Source organism: Littorina saxatilis, linkage group LG4, assembly GCF_037325665.1.
Source record: "Littorina saxatilis isolate snail1 linkage group LG4, US_GU_Lsax_2.0, whole genome shotgun sequence".
NCBI classification, from domain to species: Eukaryota; Metazoa; Mollusca; class Gastropoda; order Littorinimorpha; family Littorinidae; genus Littorina; species Littorina saxatilis.
The window spans coordinates 61455777-61478774 of record NC_090248.1 but is presented as its reverse complement, the minus strand read 5'-3'; the positions used below and the strand labels follow the sequence as shown (position 1 = coordinate 61478774).

General features: G+C 44.9%; 1 protein-coding gene across 10 annotated transcripts in view; it reads left to right on the top strand.

Annotated features, from left to right (window-relative positions):
- The window catches only part of LOC138965280 (sarcolemmal membrane-associated protein-like), a 71064-nt gene extending 52065 nt beyond the window's left edge, over window positions 1-18999 (top strand). For 7 of the 10 annotated variants that reach the window (XM_070337408.1, XM_070337403.1, XM_070337404.1 and 4 more), the window contains 5 exons: window positions 7466-7541; window positions 8291-8570; window positions 10620-10754; window positions 11484-12983; window positions 16477-18999. In XM_070337408.1, the coding sequence (XP_070193509.1) occupies window positions 7466-7541; window positions 8291-8570; window positions 10620-10754; window positions 11484-11582 (590 nt within the window). In that variant the 3' untranslated portion in view covers window positions 11583-12983; window positions 16477-18999. The remainder of the gene's footprint in view (window positions 1-7465; window positions 7542-8290; window positions 8571-10619; window positions 10755-11483; window positions 12984-16476) is intronic. The other 3 variants (XM_070337407.1, XM_070337401.1, XM_070337406.1) reach the window with 2 other exon arrangements.
- Window positions 19000-22998: the final 3999 nt, after the last annotated feature.

Genomic DNA, 22998 nt, shown 5'->3' with positions numbered 1-22998 from the left:
GCGGGTGCGCTAGGGAGCGGCGAAGCGCGCCAGCTTGCCCCCCTGGGATCAGTTTCGGCTGTCCCGGCCTCTGGGGGACAGGCAGCAGCGTCTTGCTTGTCCAGCTCTGGCCTGCAAGATTCTGTCGGCGGTCATCGTCCTGTAGCTCTTGGTTCGGCTGCCGCCGTTCCTGTTTCGAGCTCGCAGGGGGTAGGCTCCTCTGGTTTCCCCTCGGGGCTTCCGGTCGGGCCTACCCGCGGGTTGTCGTCCTCGACTTCCGGTTGTGCTGTGGCAGGCACTTCCGGTGGAGGACAGCGGGCTAGCGGTTCCGGTGGCAGTGTCCCTGCTATCCCGTCCCTGGTCACGCATCGACATCCGGCCCTGACTTCCGGTTCCGCCGCGGCGGTTCCGGTTGTCGGCGGTGCTGTTGGTGGACAGTTTGCGGCGCTTCCGTCTACTGTTCAACCGACGTTAGCCACTTCCTCTTCCGTGGATGGGTGGGTTTCCGGTTTGCCGGACCCTCCTTTCGATGGGGATCAGGAAGGTTTTGCAGAGGAACAGGAAGGGGATGAGGATCGTTCCGAATCCGTTACCCCCTTACGGATTCCCAATAAGCTGGGCCCTACTCTGGAGTTGGCTGCGGAGATAACCTCACGGTACTTCCCTGAGGGTGTCTCCGCCGACTCTACTGTTGTCGCACCCCCTCCTTCTGCTTTAGCAGACTTTGCGGGCGCGGGGGACACGAGGGCGAAGTTCCGTTTCATGGAATCTCCTTCCGTCCCGTTTGTGATGGCTCAGGTGTTGGCGGACGCTAACACACCCTACCCTCTTTTGGCTGCTCATGGGGAAGCCCCCCCTTCTGCCCAGCCTTGGTTAACCTCGGCTCAGGCAGTCGGCGGCCTCCCAGCCAACTCAAGAAGATCGCGGCTGCCTAGCAGGCCACATTCTCTTCTCTCCTCTTTTTCGCTGCCCACAGCTCCACTTCCGGTGACTCCGGAACTGGCTCGCTTGCGGCAGGATGGTTATAGCCGAGATAGGACTTCCGTTTGTACGGAACAGAGTCTACTCGGGCTGGAGGAAAGCGGGCGTTCTTCCCTTGAACTGACCTCTTTAGCGGAAACGCTCATCCGGTCTCTCACGAGAGCCATCGCTTCGTCCATCGAGCCTTTTAGGTTTCGTGACGATGCTATTGAGGCTGATGCTGCCATGCTCCTGGCGGCGCTTGCGAAGGTCACTGACAGTCAGATGACGCTTGCTGCTCGGCTCTACTCTCAGGTGGTGTTCTGGAGGCGCGAGGCTTTTCTTAACGGCTCTCGCCTGACGGATAAGGCCACCATAGACTCTTTGAGAGTCTCTCCCTTTTCAGAGGGTGCGTTGCTGGGGTCACGCTCTTTGGATGCCCTTCGGCAGCAAACTGAGGAAACTCGTGACCAACATGTGGTGCAACTGACGGAACTCGCTCTTAAGCAGCACAGCAACAAACCACGGAGTTCTGCGTCAGCGCCAGACAGCTCTTCTGGGCAGCAGTCGTCTCGCGCAGGTAGGGGTGGGTCACGGTCCCGTCCTTACCAGCGTAAACCTTCCTTCGGGAAGCGGGGGTCTGGGCGCAAGCCCAACCCCCAATGAGCCACCCCCGATCCAGTCACCCCCCCCCCCCCCCAGCCTCTACCCTTTTGGTAGCAGGCGGCCTCTTCCGGGTTCTTCCAGCTTGGCTGTCTCGGACAAGCAGCCTATGGAGCATGGGGGTGATTCGATCGGGGTTCCGCCTTCCTTGGCAGGAAGGCAAAGCCCCTTCGTCCAGGGCGCCGGCCAACGTCCGGTTTCCGGTCAGCCCAGACGCTCAGGAGACTTTACAGGCGGAAATCCTTCTCTTTCTGCGGAAGCAGGCTATAGAGGAGTTTCTCGGCCACCCCTTCTTGGGACTTTACGGCAGAATTTTGGTCGTCCCCGGGGTGTTGCACCAAGGCATGGTGTTCGATTCACGGGAGTGGGCAGTCCGTCCCACTCAACGTCGTTTATACAAACTGCAGGCGCGCCCTTTTCAGGCGGCGCTCAGTTCAGTCTGGAATCCGACGTCACACGGCTGGGACGTCTCAGTTCCGTTTCGGGGTCTGGTTGCAGCAGACCACGCCTCAGTGGATGAACACTCCTTGGCTTCTGCAGGGAGTGCCCATAGCGCTTCCTCCTCCTTACACGCATCTCTTTGCGGGCGCAGCACAGAAGGGCTGCGGGGCTCACTTGGACACGCACACGACTTCCGGTCGGTGGTCACAAGAGCAGCGGTCTATGGCACAACATTCGCCTCGAGCTCGAGGCGGTCTTTCTGGGTTTTCATCACTTTCTCTCCGCTTTCCAGGGCACCCATGTGTTGTTTCTTTACGACAACACGGCGGTCTCTGCTTATTCCAACAAACAGGGCGGGTTCCGATCTCGGCTGTGGTCCAGCCGAGCATGCGAGACTCTTTCTTAGATCCTGATCTCGGCTCGCTATCTGCCCGGCTGCCTGAACGTCCTTGCCGACGTCATCAGCCGTTCCTTCCAGATCCTCCACACGGAGTGGACCATCACCCATCAGGCGCTCCTCCTTCTTTGGGCGAAGGTAGAGCGTCCGATGGTCGTCCTTTTCGCCACGAGATTTTCACGTCGCCTCCCGATCGTGTCTGTTTCCGGGCCCGGAAGCTTGGCAGATCGACGCGATGACGATCAGCTGGACAGGGCTAGAGGCTTACGCCTTCCCTCCCACTCCACTCATCGGAAGGGTTCAGCCTAAAGCCGACTTAGAGCGGCTTCATCTCCTTCTCGTGGCACCGCGCTGGCCCAGTCAGCATTAGTTCCCGGACCCCATGCGGCTCGCCAGCGGCCCGCCAATCCCGCTCGGCCGCCGGCGAGGGGAGCTTTTCCAGCCCAGAACGGGGACTCTGCACAATCGCCCCGAGGGCCTGGATCCTCACGCCTGGAGAGGGTTCGGAGATCACTGGGGTGCTCAGGCGCCTCCGTTTTCGCTTTTGGACTTAGGCCAGAAGGCTCACAGGCCACCTCCTCTGTCTACTAGTCACACTGGCTGGCTTGGACTCGATGGTTTGCGGCTAACAATGTTGTCCCGGTCGCCCTGCGATCAATGCAGGTCGCAAACCATCTGGCATGGCTCTCCGCTCGGGGACGCGCCGCGTCCGCTTTGCGCGCTCGCCGCTCAGCCATCTCTGTTACTTTTAAGCTCCTTGGACGCTCCATCTCCCTCAGGGGAGTTATCGCGAGTGTGCTAAAGGGCGCGGCCCTCAGTTCTGCAACGGAGAGAACTTCTGTCCCGGCTTGGGACGTTCTTCTAGTACTCGAATTTCTCCGTTCTAGTGCTTTTGAACCTTTACAAGACGCTAGTCTCTCTGACCTTACGCGCAAAACTCTCATGCTCATACTGCTCGCTTCCGCGCGGAGGGGCAGTGAGATCCACGGCCTCTCAGGCCTAGACCGGGATATCACTTTCGAAAGCGACGGCTCGGTTTCACTGCGTGTCCGTCCCGATTTTCTCGCCAAGAATCAAAAACCTGGTCAACTTTCACCGATCATTTCCATTCGGCCTCTCCGGGATATTTTTAGCCCCCGGCGATCCGGATCTTTCTAACTGTCCGGTACGCGCGCTTAAGGCTTACTTGTCGCGCACCGCTCCGTTTCGAGCATCAGCTCCGAAGTTGTTGTTTATTTCGATCATTTCAGCCCGAAATAAAGACTTTGCAAAAACCACGCTTTCCAGATGGTCTTCCACACTTATAAGGCATGCTTATCAGTGGTGGCAGACACAAAAGGGGGGGGGGCAGTCAGTCCTTCCTCCTCGATCACCTCGTACGCACGAGGCTTGAGCGTGGACAACTTCCTTAGCTGTCCTCAAGTCTGGAAGGATGTCAGACGTCCTCAAAGCTGCATACTGGACGACTCATGATGTCTTCCTCAGCTACTACCTCCGGGGCATTGCCAGCACTCATCCGGACGGTACCAACTGCCTCCCAGCTATGGTTGCCGCAGGCCAGATACTTCCAAGAGTTTAATGTGAGTATCCCACCGCCTTTATGTGCAATCTGCCATTTATGTGAGTTGAGGTAAGAATATGTGATTGAATCGAAAATTTCAAAACTAAATTTTCATTTAATTAATATACTTACTCAACTCACATCGTTTATACAGCAGTCCCTGCAATGTACGGCCCCCGGCGTGAGCGGACACCTGACATGTACGGACACATTTGCTCGGCACGGAGTGTTTTCCTTCTATATTTGCCCCCCCTTAAACGGACACCTGCAAAACGTGGACGCGGACACTCATTTGCGGTCCCAACAGCAGGTCATACCTCCAATGTACGGACAGACCATCGTCAAATTTTCACCACAACAAAATCGATAACAGAGCAGTCCGGCTCTTGGTACAAAGATCACAGCCGCAATGGTGTGATGACAGTCGTGCACGTGTACCCATCGTGTGTCTGTGTGTAACCTCTTTCATTGACAAGATACTCTTGTTTCCCCTCAGCCTTGACCAGTGAGTCGGTTGCCTAATCTATGAACCCTTCAGTTGTCTTGCTTTGTCAAAAGTTACGACACAGTCAACTGGTTTTGCTCTGAGTGAACAGTGCAGCTGGCCTCTCTGGCCACAGCCCCCAACAGTACATGGCTGGAGGGAGTGAGAGAGAGAAGGGGGGGGGGGTGGAGGGTTAGCTGGCTAAACTCTGTGGGGTGTCCGGTGTCACCGCATGTCAGCAGGAAGAGCATTGGAGAGAAATAGAGAGGTGTACTCTTCCACACAATTTCCAAGCATCAGTTGTCACGGCTTGGGGTAGGCATTAGTGAGGGAGAGTGGGAGCTGTGTTATGTACAGTGTATTTCCGACTGAAGAGTGAAAAGTCACTGCCATGCCACATGATCGGCATGCAGTCAATAAAGCCAGACAAGAAACAAATAAATTACTTGATTATGACATGCAGCTCTATCTGCTGCTATTTATTCAAACTGGTTTTCAAGCTTATTCTTGCAAAGCATCTGCACACGCTCCTCTGTGCTGTGTTTGTGTGGCTGCTTTCGTATGTCAGTGCATGGTGAGTACTGAGTGTGTTCACTGCCTTGAGGATTTATTTTATCTCTTCTTTTCAACACTTTTCATACAAATCCTTTTTACAGAACGTTTAAAGAAGTATTAGGAGTTTATTGTTATTGTTTAGTAGCCACAAGAAGTGATTAGCATAGACTCAATCCTGTTGTTTGTGTGTCTCTGTGTGAGTGTATGGGGGAGGGGGTGGTGTGGTCACCCCTCCCGTGACCGGACACCTGCAATGTACTTACAGTTTTGCTATGGCCCAAGGGTGTCCGTTCATGAGAGGGACTGCTGTACCCTCCCATCCATCCCCGCTAACATTATATGTGTTACAGGTGTGTGTTTCCGTGGGGGAATGACGGCCGGTAGTAGGACCGCGCATGCGCGGGTTACCGGTAGGGGAGGTGACTCCCGTCCTTGACTACGGACTTTGTTTTCTTTGGGAGTTACTTCCCCCCTTACCAGGGTCGAGTACTACTTCAATATCTTAGCAATGAACTGAAGTTAATGCCATTTATGTGAGTTGAGTAAGTATATTAATTAAATGAAAATTTAGTTTTGAAATTTTCGATTTCAGTGTGTTGTGTCTTGTGTGTGTTCTGTAGGAAGGTTGCAACATGGGGAAGGATGTCAGTGCGTTCTGTCTTGTGTGTGTTCTGTAGGAAGGTTGCAACATGGGGAAGGATGTCAGTGTGTTCTGTCTGGTGTGTGTTCTGTAGGAAGGTTGCAACATGGGGAAGGATTTCAGTGTGTTCTGTCTGGTGTGTGTTCTGTAGGAAGGTTGCAACATGGGGAAGGATTTCAGTGTGTTCTGTCTGGTGTGTGTTCTGTAGGAAGGTTGCAACATGGGGAAGGATTTCAGTGTGTTCTGTCTTGTGTGTGTTCTGTAGGAAGGTTGCAACATGGGGAAGGATGTCAGTGTGTTCTGTCTGGTGTGTGTTCTGTGGGAAGGTTGCAACATGGGGAAGGATTTCAGTGTGTTCTGTCTGGTGTGTGTTCTGTAGGAAGGTTGCAACATGGGGAAGGATGTCAGTGTGTTCTGTCTGGTGTGTGTTCTGTAGGAAGGTTGCAACATGGGGAAGGATGTCAGTGTGTTCTGTCTGGTGTGTGTTCTGTGGGAAGGTTGCAACATGGGGAAGGATTTCAGTGTGTTCTGTCTGGTGTGTGTTCTGTAGGAAGGTTGCAACATGGGGAAGGATTTCAGCTTTTTTGCCCAGGTTTTTTGTTGATAGATTGTTGTCTTAAAGTGGAGTTTGTTCATGATTGTTGATCTCTTGAACTTAAGCATTTGTTTTGAAAGGTGTGCATCCTGCTATGTTCTGTTGGAAGTCATTTTGGTTTAAAGAGTTTTGTTGTTTTTGGTGCTGCCAACCTGATTTTACTTTTGTGTTTGTGTCTTTTTCTGATTTTTGTTTTGTTTCTGTGGTTTGGTGTGTTTGAAATAGGTTGCTAAACGTAATGCTGGTCTTTTAAGTGCTGAGTTTGCAGATTTGTATTAGTTTCCTTCCCAAGCAAGATAGGTTACATTTCCTGTAGATCTACACGTTTTTAATGTTTTGGAACTTTGTTTCTTTTTTGAATACCTTTAAAAAACGTTATGGTTCCCTGAATTTTGATGCTCTTCCCGCAGATGCAAATAGTATTGTTAACAACCACAAGTATCTCTTGTTTTCATCTTCTACTACCTTCACCTTTTTTTTCTTTGGTTGATGAATGGATTGACTGAATAATTAGTTGATTGACTCTGTATATCATCCTACGCTGTATCCCGTATCCTGTACAAAGTGTGAATATCACCTAAAAAGGGCATCTAATCTTTGTGATGCACGGATTTACAAAAGACAACATATGCTAAAGTCAGAAGTTAACAGCTCTGTTTTGACCAGTAATTTTGCATTTCTAATTTTATGTACTGCACCATTTTCTTTGTGACTTTGTTTGATTATAAGATTTTGTTCCTGTGTAATTATTTTGGCTTGTTGGTTGTTTTGCAGTAGATTATCTGAATTTATTTCTTATTTATGGATGTTATACTAACAGAGCTCTTAGGCTATCAAGTTTCACACACATATATATATAGATACAGTATTTGTAGTGTGTAGAATGACTCAAACGTCTCAGTCTATTCTGATTTCTTTTTAGGTTTGAGGGTGGGGGGGATTGGTCTAAACACTATACTTGAATGCTGTTTCATTTCAAAATGGAATTTTGCAAGCGTGACAGTGTGCAAGTTGTGCCTGAGACAAATTCCATCTGGTATTTTGGGTTTGTGTTCCTCATATGTTTCACGGAGATTTCTGATATTTCTCTCACTGTTTACAGCTACTATGAAGTGTGTCTGCGTCGTTCCTCTTTTCATTGGACTATTGTTCTGTATTGTATCTTAATGGGTGTCCGTTGATGTGTTCAGCAGAGTTTCTGGCTCTGAAGGAGGAGTGCAGTAACCTGCGTAAGAGGATCCAAGCCATTGAGGCCGAGATGAAGATGTAAGTCCTGTGTCCTCCCAGTCTCTTTCAGCAAAATGTCGACAGTTGAACCCCCTTTTAAGACCGCCCAAAACATGAGAAAATCAGGTCTTAATTAAAAGGGAGAGAGTCTTAAACTGACGTAAATGTACAAAAAAACTGAAAAAGCAAGGACTTAAAGAAGTTGAAAGGGGGAACTTGTAAATTGGGGGGCCTTGGAAGGGGGAACTTGTAAATTGGGGGGCCTTGGAAGGGGGAAGTTGTAAAGTGGGGGGCCTTGAAAAGGGGGAACTTGTAAATTGGGGGGCCTTGAAAGGGAGGGTTCCACTGTCACTGTGTGTATAACATTCCTTCTCCTTGTGTTTGTAATTGGTTATGTGATCACTGCTGTCCTCAAAACGTGTTAGCGGTGTTATTATGTAAAGATACAGCGGTAGATAAGACAGGTGAACCTGTTCAGTGGCACAGAAGGTCAGTTAAACTTGGAAAGTTTTCTTTGTTTGGAATCATGTTGTAACACTGGGGGAATGTTGGACGTCATGCATCACAAGGACTGCCCCAACTTGTCTCTTTTGGAGGGTGAGGAGGAACACAGCAACAGTGATGATGATGATGATGATGATGATGATGATGATGATGATGATGATGATGATGATGATGATGATGATGATGATGATGATGTTGATGATGATAGTAATGATGACGACGACAACCATAATGCAGCTGCTACTCGTGAAGCTACTGTACTGACAATGATGCCTGTGTTGCAGGTCGCGCAAGGAGAACCTACAGCTGTCCTCAGAGTACAACAAGCTGCAGGAGTCGTACAAGCACCTGGAGGCCCTCAAGGAGAAGCTGGCCAGCAGCGAGGTCGCCTGGCGCATGAACCTCACCGACGCCCAGAAAGACGCAGAGAAAAGCAAGCAGGAGGTGAGAGATACCTCCCCAGGCTCCTCCTCCTCCTCCTCCTCGCCCGCCACCTCTCGTGTGGCTGGGGCGGCCTCCTCGGGGCGAAAGGCGTTGTTGCCGTCGGCAGCCAGAACGGAGCAGGTAGATGGGTTGGACCGGTCGTTGTTGTCGTTGGCTGTTGGTTGCACTGGCTTGCTTTTCCTTCCACCCGTTGCGGTTGCACTCCTAGTCTGCTGTTTGGTGCCCTAGCCCCCATCCCCTCCCCCTCCTCCTCCAGCCCTTGGTTGCTGTTTGGAGCTTTCAACCACTCCCCCCCTCTCCCTCTAGCCCCTGGCTGCAAGTTTGTCAGTTTGAGCACTGGTGACTTGCTTTGTCTGCTCTTTTGGCTGTTACATAGTGATCCCTTACTGCTCTCTCTCAGTTTACTGCCTACTGTTACATAGTGATCCCTTACTGCTCTCTCTCAGTTTACTGCCTACTGTTACATAGTGATCCCTTACTGCTCTCTCTCAGTTTACTGCCTACTGTTTCATTTTCCTTTATTTTGATTGTTGCTTTCTTGGGTATGTTGAGATCCAGAAAAGGGAAATTCAAGAGGGAAATTATGTGTCTCTATGAATGAAAAGTTTTGGGAGAATGAAAATGGTATGAAATATTTCTGGTGACAAGAAAAGATGCACAGACTTGGGGATATGATGCCAAGGGGAAGGGTGGGGGGGGGGGTGGGTGGGTGGGGGGGGGGGGGGGGGGGGTGTAGGAGTGCCCTGCTCTGTCAGGTAGACATGTTTAAAGCAGAAAAGCTGTATTCATTTTTGTCAAGTTTCTGGGGTAGTCGGCATGTGTTTTTGGTGACAGTAGCAGGCAAAGGCTGTTTAGTTTTTCAGTTCAGTGTTAGAGGTGTTAGTTATTATGATGTTTAGTTTTTCAGTTCAGTGTTAGAGGTGTTAGTTATTAGGATGTTCTCACCTTGACATTTATTTTTTACTTATGAATGATGTTGGGTGCATGTGGGTTATGAAATCTTTGACTGCAAATTTTTGTAACTCTTTCTTGATTCAGACTTTTTTTCTCTGTCAAAATGACATAGTTCTTGCTTTACGCATAGGTATGTGTGCCCCCAATTTTTATTATTGTTTGAAAAATTATATGATCTAAAAGACCACTGAGGTGTGCAGCTCAACCAACTGTTTCAGCAACTTGTGAGCTGTCATTACCTTAGGGAATGTAAAACCCAAATGGATTCTGCACCTTTTGGGCAGACTAAGTGACCTTCACCACCCCCCCCCCCCCCCCCCCCCCCCCACAACAAACAAACAACAACAAAACAACAATAATAAGAAACAAAACAAAGCAAGAGAAGAGTGCTCATAGTCACAGAGGATTTCATTTGGTGTTTGCTGCTCCCCCATTCTCTCTTTCGTCTTTTTCTTTTTTCTTTCTTTTGCCCCTCCCTCCTTTTGAGTTCCAGTCCATTGTGTTTGATGATTGTTTGGGTCAAGAATCATCGCTTCTGTGCTCTTTTTGGCTGGGTTTTTACTTTACCCTTTTCAAGTTTTGTCTTTACCCTTTTCAGGTTTCTTTTACCCTTTTCAGTTTACCTCCGGTTTTTATTATGGTAGTCGTGAAAAGTAGCTGGCTTCATGCTTGGCTGAATGCACAGTATAAGTGATGCATATTTTTATTGAACTGATAATGGAACTTCTTTAATTTTATAGGTGCTTAGTGTCGATGTGACCTCAGTAATTGGGATGCTTGACTGTCTTAGTAACACCAGCAAGCTAGTTTCTACAACAAGACAGTTTTCAGTCAAAAGTTACTCTCCATGACCTAAATGTTGTGGCAAACATTTTGGTGAAAAATCATGATTGATGTGATTCACTTGAGTAGCTTTTGTCACAATATTTGGGTGATTGGGGGAGTTTTTGACTGGGAGAAAATATCTTGTTAGGATTTGGGTAATTTGGCAGATGGTGAGATTTTTGCAAGTTACTTTTGATAAGAGAACACTTATTACAGATTATTATGTAGCTATCATTTTCAAAGACAAGAAAGATGATGATGATGATGATGATAATGATGATGATGATAATAAAGATGATGATGATGATAATGGTGATGATAAAGATAATGATGATAAAGAGGATGATGATAAAGATGATATAGATGTTGATACCATGGTGTGATGTGTAGCTCAAGGACCAAGGTGACGAAGTGTCACGGCTGCGGTCTCAGTGTCAGCAATATTCGCACCAGCTGACGTCACTCAGGGCACAGGTTGAAACCATGGAAACAGACTACAGGACGCTGTCGGATCGCAGTAAGAAGGTGAGAAGCATTTAATGGAGGCGTGGAATACAGTTCACACCTACATTATTAACCTCCACTCTGCCTCTTGGGTCGTGGACAACCTTCTTGGGTCTTATGTGGTGGACAACCCAGAGCCTCACCAATGTGACTGTATCTCTGAAAACCATTTTGAGTTTTTACTTGAGGTGTCAATCCTCAAACACCCGAGGTTCCCTTCTTGCGCACCATGTGTGTGACTGCTGCCTTTACAACTGTAAACTTGACAAGACAAAGCATGTATGCCTATTTTTTAAAAATCAACATACTTGGTAAGTCATGAATGCCTATTTGAAAACAATGAACAAACTTGGTAAGGCAAGGCATGAATGCCTATTTGAGAAAAAAACCTTGGCAAGGCAAGGAATGTATGCCTATTTGAAGAAAAATCAACATACTTGGCAAGGAAAGGCATGAATGCATATTTGACCAAAATAAAGATTTGGCAAGGCAAGGAATGTATGCTTATTTGAAAAAAATCGACATACTTGGCAAGGCAAGGCATAAGTGTATGCCCATTAAAAAAAATCTGAAAGGGGGCATGAAAACAGATTTGTTTTTTGCTATTAATCAGCAAACGTGGTGAAGATAGCGCAAAGTGTTATGTACTAATTGTGGGTTGATTTGTGTGCAGCTGTTGTTCATGTGGTTAAGAAAGCACATAGTGAGATGCATTAAGTGTTTGTCAATGTGCCGTTTTTGTGTGTGCAGCTGTCGTTCATGTCGAGCGTGCCGCTGCTGATGCTGCTGTTCGCTGTCCTGCTGGTGCTGTACCCCACACTGGAGCAGCTGACCGCCACCTCATCATAGTGTCCACCCCTTCCCATCATGTCCGCCCCCTCCAGCCCCAGTCAGCGTCATGTTCAGCATGGTCAGCCACACTGTGCAGTGCCTCCACTGTCAACCAGAGCTCACAACTAAGCATTGCAACTCAGGACTGCATAGCAGCTCTGGCCCCCGTGTGGTGTGGCTGACACACTGACAGTCGTGTCGCCATGGTGACACACCTGGCTACACAGTGCTCGTAAAGACAGGAACTTGGTTGCCAGGGAACACGGGCTTCACCGGAAGTGATACTTTATGACTTCTCGTTCTGCTCCACGCCTGTTGGACATGGTCACATCATCCCTGTACACAAGACAGAGTGCAGACATACCCTCCCCCTGTGTCATTCATTTTCTGTGTTGTGGGGATTCAGCCCATGCTGCGTCCAGATGTGTAATAAGTAGGATGGTGTGTAGGACGTTATTCTGCTAGTGTGCTGTGTGACTGACTCTGGGCTGCAATGTGGGAACAACTGTGCTACTTGTATGGTCGCAACTTGTTCCCACGACTTGTGTTTGCAGCGTACAAGGTTCTTCCCACTTTTAGCAGAACCAGACTTCTCCACAAAGGGTAAAGGGCGGGGTTGACGTGTGATACTGGCATTATCTTGCTTGTCGCAGACACAGAACTGAAAAGGGGATTTGACCCTTATTTTCGTGGCTCAGAGAGCATTTTTTTGTAACTAAGATTTATTTTGTTGTTCTTTGGTGAGTTATTGCTAAGACTGGATGTTCTGGTGTAGATAAAATGTGTTCTTGATGTTCTGCCAGATGACGGTTTCTTTGCTTCAGCGGTACCTCTGACGAGAGGACACCCTTGGGAACAGCCTCAAATGTTCTCACACTGCAGGTGTCCTCTCATTGGAGGTACACTGTAGTCAGGGTTATAGATCGGTGGACAACATGTGTCCTGTTTTGGTAGGAGTCTTCTCTGGAGGGGGGAAGGGTTCACATGGTAGGTAGCACAGCACAGCAGGACAGTTTGGTGGTGACAGCAAGCAACAGAGGCAGCCATCGTGCAGGGATCTGATGACTTTCTCTGTGTGTGTGTGTGTGTGTGTGTGTGTGTGTGTGTGTGGGCGCGTGTGGGCGCGTGTGCATGCATGGGTGTGTGTGCATGCGTGTGTGTGTGTGTGCTGTCACGTGTCGGGTCACAAGGGCTGCCCTTTCACTCAATGTTTCTTATGAGGCCCACCTCGTGTGTCTCTGCGTCTTTTCTCGGACTCAGCATTGCAATCAAAAGGTCCAACACATTTTCACTGTCATTGTATGAGCTTTGTGCGTGCGGGTGTTTGTGAACATGATTTACGATACTTGTGGACTCGAAGCAATGACGACTTATTTTCATTGTAGTCGTTGTTGTGAAAGTGTTTCTTTTTCCTTTAAGGCAGGTTTCACGGTATTGATTTCAGCCATTTCCCATTTTCTCACACTTCCAGTCAAACATAAAACTGTGAAATACTGTGAACATGGATGTTATTGTAATTAATTAGGATCAGTACCACACAAAACAAAGAAAACATTTATACGCAGAGTCTTATTTTCCATAGAAAATCAAGCGAAACGAAAGTTGCCCCCAAAACGTGAAAATCTATCAAACAAACTTGATGCAAGCCTGACTCCAGAAAGAAGACAGAAAACCACTAATACTAAATGATTTACATAAAGTTTAAACATATAACAGATTTTCACAACAAAGTTCCTTGCCTGAGGCTGTCTATATGTTTGCATGATGCTGTCCTTGATCAGAACGCCATTTTCACCTAAACCGGCCGGCGAAATGTTTTTTTTCACATTTCAAGGTCTCCATACACTAACAAAAGTCACATGTTTTGAAAGTGTATTTATGTGTGTACAAGATAAAAACAGATAAGTACTTCTTTATCATTTTTTTAATGACAGAAATAAACTTATACTATCGATACCCCCTAATTTAGAAAACGGCAAGAAGAGCCAAGATACCTGTTTCATTAACAAGGAACACTTTTTTGTTCATAAAAAGACACTCACTCATTTTGATATAAAATAATAATCAATTGCATACATATTTGAATACAGAATGTTAAACAAATCTACTTTTATTTTAAGTGGAAAAAATACACACCAAAAAACACGCACATAAGTGACGCACACAAACTGAAGGCTTGCCACCAAAGACTGTGGGTACCCTAACTACTCTCCTCACATAGGGAGGGGGAAGATAGAAGGATCCCTAAACAAAGCCTGCCTCAACACGACTTTAGTAGGTAGCCGTGCCTGCTTGGTCATCCAATTATGCCGTCGAAAAACAGAAACAAAGAAGAACAAGTCGCGTAAGGCGAAAATACAAAATTTAGTCTTTCTTTCTTTCTTTATTTGGTGTTTAACGTCGTTTTCAACCACGAAGGTTATATCGCGACGAGGGAAAGGGGGGAGATGGGATAGGGGAAAGGGGGGGGGGGAGATGGGATAGAGCCACTTGTTAAGTGTTTCTTGTTCACAAAAGCACTAATAAACAAAAATTGCTCCAGAGGCTTGCAACGAAGTACAATATATGACCTTACTGGGAGAATGCAAGTTTCCAGTACAAAGGACTAAACATTTCTTACATACTGCTTGACTAAAATCTTTACAAACATTGACTATATTCTATACAAGAACCATTTAACAAGGGTAAAAGGAGAAACAGAATCCGTTAGTCGCCTCATACGACATGCGGGGTGCAGAGAAATAAGGATGTGGAAAAGAAGACTTTTGGTAAGTGAAATAAAGGTGATGGATCCAGTCAGGTAGAAATAAGACAACAAGAAAAGAATTGGAAAACTGCAGGGAATAGTAGGGAGAGTTTTCTTGGAAGGAAATATAGGTGAAAGGACTGGTAAGGCAGAAATAAGACAAAAGAAGAGAAGAAACAGAACCGTTAGTCGCCTCTTACGACATGCTGGGTAGCATCGGGTAAATTCTTTCTAGTTCCAACCAATATGGGACTCCCCCTAACCCGCGGGGGGTCAAAATTTAGTCAAGCTGTCGAACTCACAGAATGAAACTGAACGCAATGCAATTTTTCAGCAAGACCGTATACTCGTAGCATCGTCAGTCCACCGCTCGTGGCAAAGACAGTGAAATTGACAAGAAGACCTCTCTTCGTTTTAACTTTCTGAGCGTGTTTTTAATCCAAACATATCATATCTATATGTTTTTGGAATCAGGAACCGACAAGGAATAAGATGAAAGTGTTTTTAAATTGATTTCGAAAATTTAATTTTGATCATAATGTTTATATTTTTAATTTTCAGAGCTTGTTTTTAATCCAAATATAACATATTTATATGTTTTTGGAATCAGAAACTGATGAAGAATAAGATTAACGTAAATTTAGATCGTTTTATAAATTTAATTTTTTTTTTACAATTTTCAGATTTTTAATGACCAAAGTCATGAATTAATTTTTAAGCCACCAAGCTGAAATGCAATACCAAAGTCCGGCCTTCGTCGAAAATTGCTTGGCCAAAATTGCAATCAATTTGATTGAAAAATGAGGGTGTGACAGTGCCGCCTCAACTTTTACAAAAAGCCGGATATGACGTCATCAAAGGTATATATCGAAAAAAAGAAAAAAACGTCCGGGGATATCATTCCCAGAAACACTCATGTAAAATTTCATAAAGATCGGTCTAGTAGTTTGGTCTGAATCGCTCTACACACACACGCACACACACACATACACCACACCCTCGTCTCGATTCCCCCCTCTACGTTAACACTTTAGAAGACACTTGTAAGGCAAATTTTCGCGCCGCGGTGCCGATGACGCAAATAACTCTGGCGACAAAACGATTGGTCCGTAAAGTCGCGTCATCCACCGGTTCATGAATGGCCGGTGTATGGTGAATGGCATTCCTTCTGTTGTGATGACGTGCGCACCTCGTCATTAATGTGACTGGGAAAATCGGTCGGATTTAGGTACCCCCAAGATCTTATGTCGGAATTAGATACCTTTACCCTACCGATCCAGAATTGCAAAGGAAACGTTAATCAAACTTCTATAATCATTGAAAAAGCTAAAAATCTGATCGAGCATGAAGAGGTAGCGATCGTGTGGTAGCGATCGTTGGCTGACAGACGGCATATTACTCGACAAAAAGACAACAAAAACAATAAAATCTCACCTGAAAAAAATAATCACAAATCCCGCCTTCGGCCTCAACTGTGAAAAGTGTGTAATATGTCACATACGGCATAGGATTGCCCGGAAATGACAACGAAAGTGAAAGTAGCGATCGTTGGAAACCCCGGACAGACGACGGTCGGACATTCCAAGAAATGGACACGGCGCAGAATTTTGCGAAATTTCGGTCATTGTAAATGCTTTCCTATGAAGTACAGACTATAAAGGTGTGTTTTCAATGTCAAAATAAAATCATGTTATCATTTCTTGTGGTAAAATAAGCTTACTTGGTTTATCTGTGAAGACTTAGTTTTTCGGACAGACAGCTTCCAGTTCTCGATTCGATTTTTTGTGTGCAAAATATGTAATGCAAAATTCATATTTGTGCTTTTGTTTTTGTTTGTATGGTTAGATATTGCAGCTCTGCTATCAACTATGACCATTCAGTGTGAATTGAGTGCCTTTTCGTTTCAATTTTCACATCAATGGTTGGCTTCTGTCATGCAGAAGGAAATGGCGTCTGTCAGGATTCACACGATCGCTACCAAACACATGTGCATAAAATGCCAACAAAACAACTCAAACGATTTTTTTTTTCAGAATTGTATTCAAAATGACACATTTGTGAATTGCATATAAAAAAAAACACAGAGAAAATTGGTTCAGTAAGTTAGAAATCAGAGCACATTGTGCAGTCAATAGAATGTCTCAATACCGTGAAACCTGCCTTAAGTACAAAACACAATATTAACGGGAAAACAGAGAAGAGTGCTTGCATGCTCGACGGCAGTGTTTTAAGGTTTGGTAACTTGTCTATGCATTTGTGATGAGACGTGTCCACTGTTTGTACTGCAGGGATTTTCCAGCACTAGATTTTGTGATCATACTTGTTTTACCCCCCTTTCGATTTCGATTTCACAAAGCTGGGTTTCGTTTTTTGCTTTCGGTTTCGGATGAAGTCACTCTGAATCGGGTTTGAATTTCAAGCGTCAGAGGCACGTTGCATGGGTTAGAGCAGAACACGATGAACACATAATGAAGGCTGACTGAAGAGTAGAAACGTCAACTTGTCAGAAAGCAGCGTGCCTTGCTTGAAATAGAGAACCGGATCACATAAAGAGAAGGAGAAAAAACGAAATAGAAATGGTGGAGTAAAATGAGTGTTCTCTTTTAACATGTATACATGTTTTCGCTTACATGTATCTTTTGTTTGTGTTAGTCACTTTTTGTCTTCTCTTTGAAAGTCAGTCTTTTAGAAGTTTCATTTGTTCTTGCTTGTTAGATTACAGAATTTACACGTTTCAAGAATGAAAGTTAAAAAATGATGTGTTTGTTTGCTTGTTCAAAAAGAAATGCTCCACAGATAAACAAGAAAATAAATTAGTTTGAAGCTGTGATTATGTGGTAAAACGCTTTTTTTAAATTATTATTATTATTATTATTATTATTATTATCATGGGTGTTACTCTTCCGGCTTTTGCCGGATTTCCGGTTTTTGAAAAAATCTGAAGCCGGAAATTTCGGTTTTCCGGGTTTAAAAAAAAAAAAAAAAAAAAAAAAAAGGCTCGTTTCGCTAAGTTGAAACAACGAGCAACGGTTCCGATCCGATTTTTGACACCGGTTCGCGTGCTTTCTCGGTTCGCTCCCTTGGATTTGCCGCCATCTTGCTTATTATGATTTGGTTTCGTTGGTGTCCAGAAACTTTCTTTCAAACTTGAGCATTTTGGACCCCTGCCTTTCAGGTTTTTTGATTTTTCCCAGTAACACCCATTTATTATTATTATTATTATTATTATTGTTGTTGTTGTTGTAGTTGTACGGCAATAAATATTTCAAGATATTGTCAGGAACAGAAGTTTGAAAGAATCACTCAACGTGATTTTAAAATGTGATGATACTTAAAGTTTTTGTTTGTGTTTTTCTCATATCAATGTACATGTACAGAGACATCTGTGTTAAAACAACATAGGAAAACAAAGAGTGAAACGAAGAAACTGTCAGATTCTATATTCAATGTAGAGGTTCTCTCTTGCCTCATTTGTTTGAATCCTTCTTCACAATTATTACCTGTTCACGTACTATTCCTGATACTTAAGACTCTTTTTGTTATATAAATGGAGTCAGATTGGAAGCGTTTGTGAGAAGAAGATTCACTTGCATTGTAAATATAGTTCTTACTATGGCTGTGTACAGCCGAGATGTTTCCGTTTTGTTTCTGCCGTTTGTCTTGTTTTATCCAGTAGACGGTGGAAGAGGTGTGTTAACCGCCCAAAAAACATGTCGGGTATTGTCACCATCAATATTTATTTATTTATTTTAAATGTGACAGCGTGAAGATAGATCTTTACAAGTGTACACTCTTTGGTTGTTGAACTATGTTTTCTTTCCTTTGGAAAACTCTTCTTCTTTTTTGATGCTGTGTGTTTAGTATGTGTAGTTAGTTTCAGGTTTAGACGCTGGAGTTGTCCTATATTTTGTGCTCACTGTGTGTGTGTGTGTGTGTGTGTGTGTGTGTGTGTGTGTGTGTGTGTGTGTGTGTGAGAGAGAGACAGAGATGGAGAGAGAGAGTCTTGAAAACACAGTTAGGAATATTCAGTTTTTCTCCATTATAATTTATAGGTTAGGGTAGCGTCATCTTTCAAATCAAAATATATTTTTCCTTGCCATGCATTGACATGTTCTGTTGTGGGTATCGTCAAAAACATCTACAGATCTAAGAATTATTTTTGTTAAATTGTGCAGCTGAATATCATTTTCAGTTATGTGAAGCAAGATTGAAATAACGTCCCTTCTGAGGCAAAAGACAACAAATGGCTTCAAATCTTGCGGAAGAAGAGCATCAAGGAACAAGTAAAGGTGTGTGTAATCATTTGAAAAAGAAGAAAAAGAGGATAAATGATAGCAGGGGAAAAGTTGCAACTCTGAATTTGTGTGCTGGCTTTTTAATTTACAGATGGATTTTTTGTACGACTGTTAAGTCTGTTAGCATATATGCAGTACGTTGTGTGATAAACTGTGTGTTTGAGTCAGTGCATGAGAGTTTGTGTGTAGTGAAAAGCATCTCATTCTGCATCTTATAAATATACTTTGTAATGTAGATATTAAAAGTTGATAGAACGCTATATTGCACATACACTTGTACATAATAGTTTTTCTGTTGACACGACAGCCCCGTGTGTCTGTATATACTTGTACCTAACCGAAACAATGGGTTTCCATCAGCTCTTGAAAGAATTAAACAGTTGATATTCTGAAATATGGCTTTTGCTGTTTTTGCTGGTCACCAGAACTGATCATGATTGTGTGAAACTGTTATGTTACTCGCTGTGTGTGTGTGTGTGTGTGTGTGTGTGTGCAAGTGCAAGTGCATACTCTTTATAGTAAGGGCAAACAACAACACAGATTCAACAATAATTCATTTTGTGAAAAAGCTTGTACCCCCTCCTCTTCCCCCTCTCTCCCTTCTTCTTGCTCTTCAATCCTTACTTGAATGCACGCTTATACATGAATGCGCCAACACACGCAGGTAAAAAAAATTCACCTGGTCAGAAGAAATTGTGTCAACAAGAGATAACTCAGCGTTTAATAATTCTGGCTAAAATGGGAATGTCCTGTAACTTTTTTTTTATTCCAACCTCGTGGGCAGCCACACGACCTACTATGATGAAAGGTTCGTTTGCATTCCTTGCCAGGAAACCGATAGGGTAGGATGCTCGCACAAACAAAACACACACACACACACACACACACAACAATTATAGGCAGGATGGGTGGGGGGCTGTAATAAGATCTTCTTCTTCTGCGTTCGTGGGCTGAAACTCCCACGTACACTCGTGTAGTTGCACGAGTGGATTTTTATGTGTATGACCGTTTTTACCCCGCCATTTAGGCAGCCATACGCCGCTTTTGGAGGAATCTAATAAGATCAACACTTGGCTCGTTGACATTCTTGTAGTAGCGCTGTTCACGTAACAGGTTCCACGTTTAATTTTTGTTCTGTGTTGGAAACGTCCCCAACACAGCGCTTCTTGCAGAGACACGAAATGACAGTGTCAGTGGGCAGGTCGTCGTCAAGGGAGAAAACTGCACAGTTCAGCCGTTGCTTATTTAACGAGTTAGCTACCTTTGATTCATTCAGTGTTCAGCTGTACAACCATACACGGAATCACACACACACACACACACACACACACACACCGAGGGGAAAGTTGCTTAATATGCCGGACCACTGGCCAATATGGACCACCTCCTGGTCTGACAAACTCACGGTACTAGAGCGCTCAAAACAATTTCATTCGCTGTATTCACCGGCCTCTCTGTATAACTTGCACATGTTGCAGACTACGCAAACCTCAAAAGCGTTAGGCTTTTTGTCTTTGTTGCACTTTTTGCAGCGTTCACTTTACATTTGACGTCTAAAACGGACTAGATTCTGTCCACAAAAATGGCTAAATATAACAGCTAAGAATGTATTTGTTACATTTTTGCAGTGTTGAGAGTTTGAGTCAGTTCTACTGCAAACAAAAAATAATAGCAATCTCTCTCTCTCTCTCTCTCTCTCTCTCTCTCTGTAAACGGTGATGTCAGTAAACCGCCAAAGATCTGTCCACGCTTGTGCACTGATTGGCTAAAAGTATCCTTTGATTTTGACACACACTGAAGGGGCGGGGATGTAGCTCAGTCGGTAGCGCGCTGGATATCCAGTTGGATACGTCAATTCAGCGTGAGTTCGTCCCCACGTTCGGCGAGAGATTTATTTCTCAGAGTCAACTTTGTGTGCAGACTCTCCTCGGTGTCCGAACACCCCCGTGTGTACACGCAAGCACAAGACCAAGTGCGCACGAAAACTAAGATCCTGTAATCCATGTCAGAGTTCGGTGGGTTATAGAAACACGAAAATACCCAGCATGCCGCCCTCCGAAAGCGGCGTATGGTTGCCTAAATGGCGGGGTAAAAACGGTCATACACGTAAAAGCCGTGGGAGTTTCAGCATAAGTCGCGTAACGCGAAAATACAACATTTAGTCAAGCTCAGTCGAACTCACAGAATGAAACTGAACGCATTGCATTTTTTCCGCAAGACTGTACACTCGTAGCATCGTCTGTCCACAGCTCGCGGCAAAGGCAGTGAAATTAACAATCCAGAAAAGCGCGGTAGCGGTTGCGCTGAGGATGATAACACGCTTTTCTATATCTCTATTCTTTTTAACTTTCTGAACGTGTTTTTAATCGAAACATATCATATCAAAACTTGACTAAATATAAAAACAGAAATCCCAGTTGAAAGGAAGCCATCGGGCTGTTGAGTTTGTTATGTGTCCACTGGTGGCAGGACTCTCTTACCCCACGTAGGCCTACAGGCCGGGACACATCGGGCTGTTGAGTTTGTTATGTGTCCACTGGTGGCAGGACTCTCTTACCCCACGTAGGCCTACAGGCCTGGCCACATCGGGCTGTTGAGTTTGTTATGTGTCCACTGGTGGCAGGACTCTCTTACCCCACGTAGGCCTACAGGCCTGGCCACATCGGGCTGTTGAGTTTGTTATGTGTCCACTGGTGGCAGGACTCTCTTACCCCACGTAGGCCTACAGGCCTGGCCACATCGGGCTGTTGAGTTTGTTATGTGTCCACTAGTGGCAGGGCTCTCTTACCCCACGTAGGCCTACAGGCCTGGCCACATCGGGCTGTTGAGTTTGTTATGTGTCCACTGGTGGCAGGACTCTCTTACCCCACGTAGGCCTACAGGCCTGGCCACATCGGGCTGTTGAGTTTGTTATGTGTCCACTGGTGGCAGGGCTCTCTTACCCCACGTAGGCCTACAGGCCTGGCCACATCGGGCTGTTGAGTTTGTTATGTGTCCACCAGTGGCAGGACTCTCTTACCCCACGTAGGCCTACAGACCTGGACACATCGGCCCAACTTTACATCAACGTTTAGACGAGAAGGAAGGTATCTTGAAATAAAAATGTGTAACAAGAACAAACAAACAAGTCGCGTAAGGCGAAAATACAACATTTAGTCAAGTAGCTGTCGAACTCACAGAATGAAACTGAACGCAATGCAACGCAGCAAGACCGTCGTAGCATCGTCAGTCCACCGCTCATGGCAAAGGCAGTGAAATTGACAAGAAGAGCGGGGTAGTAGTTGCGCTGAGAAGGATAGCACGCTTTTCTGTACCTCTCTTCGTTTTAACTTTCTGAGCGTGTTTTTAATCCAAACATATCATATCTATATGTTTTTGGAATCAGGAACCGACAAGGAATAAGATGAAAGTGTTTTTAAATTGATTTCGAAAATTTAATTTTGATCATAATTTTTATATTTTTAATTTTCAGAGCTTGTTTTTAATCCAAATATAACATATTTATATGTTTTTGGAATCAGAAAATGATGGAGAATAAGATGAACGTAAATTTGGATCGTTTTATAAAAAAATTTTTGTTAACAATTTTCAGATTTTTAATGACCAAAGTCATTAATTAATTTTTAAACCACCAAGCTGAAATGCAATACCGAAGTCCGGGCTTCGTCGGAGATTACTTGACCAAAATTTCAACCAATTTGGTTGAAAAATGAGAGCGTGACAGTGCCGCCTCAACTTTCACGAAAAGCCGGATATGACGTCATCAAAGACATTTATCAAAAAAATGAAAAAAACGTCTGAGGATATCATACCCAGGAACTCTCATGTCAAATTTCATAAAGATCGGTCCAGTAGTTTAGTCTGAATCGCTCTACACACACACACAGACAGACACAGATACACCACGACCCTCGTCTCGATTCCCCCCTCTACGTTAAAACATTTAGTCAAAACTTGACTAAATGTAAAAACAAGAACAAGAACAAGAACACGAAAACACCACCATCACCACCACCATCACCACCACCACCACCAACAACAACAAAACCAACCAACCAACCAACCAACCAACAACAACAACAACAACAACAACAACAACAACAACAACAACAACAACAACCAACAACAACAACAACAACAACAACAACAACAACAACAACCAACAACAACAACATGGAACGTGCCGGCAAACAAGTCAAGCACGATTCTTACCAAACGGCCGGACAATGAGATACAACAACAAAAAGAAATAACTAAAAAATCTGCCTCGGAAATCACCACAAGCCCTGCAAGTCACGTTCAGTTCATGTTTTGACGTCAAATCCCCAACGCCGCAGACTAATGGACAAGATGATTGTGGTCGCCAACCGCCGGATGAAGATGAAGATGTCTT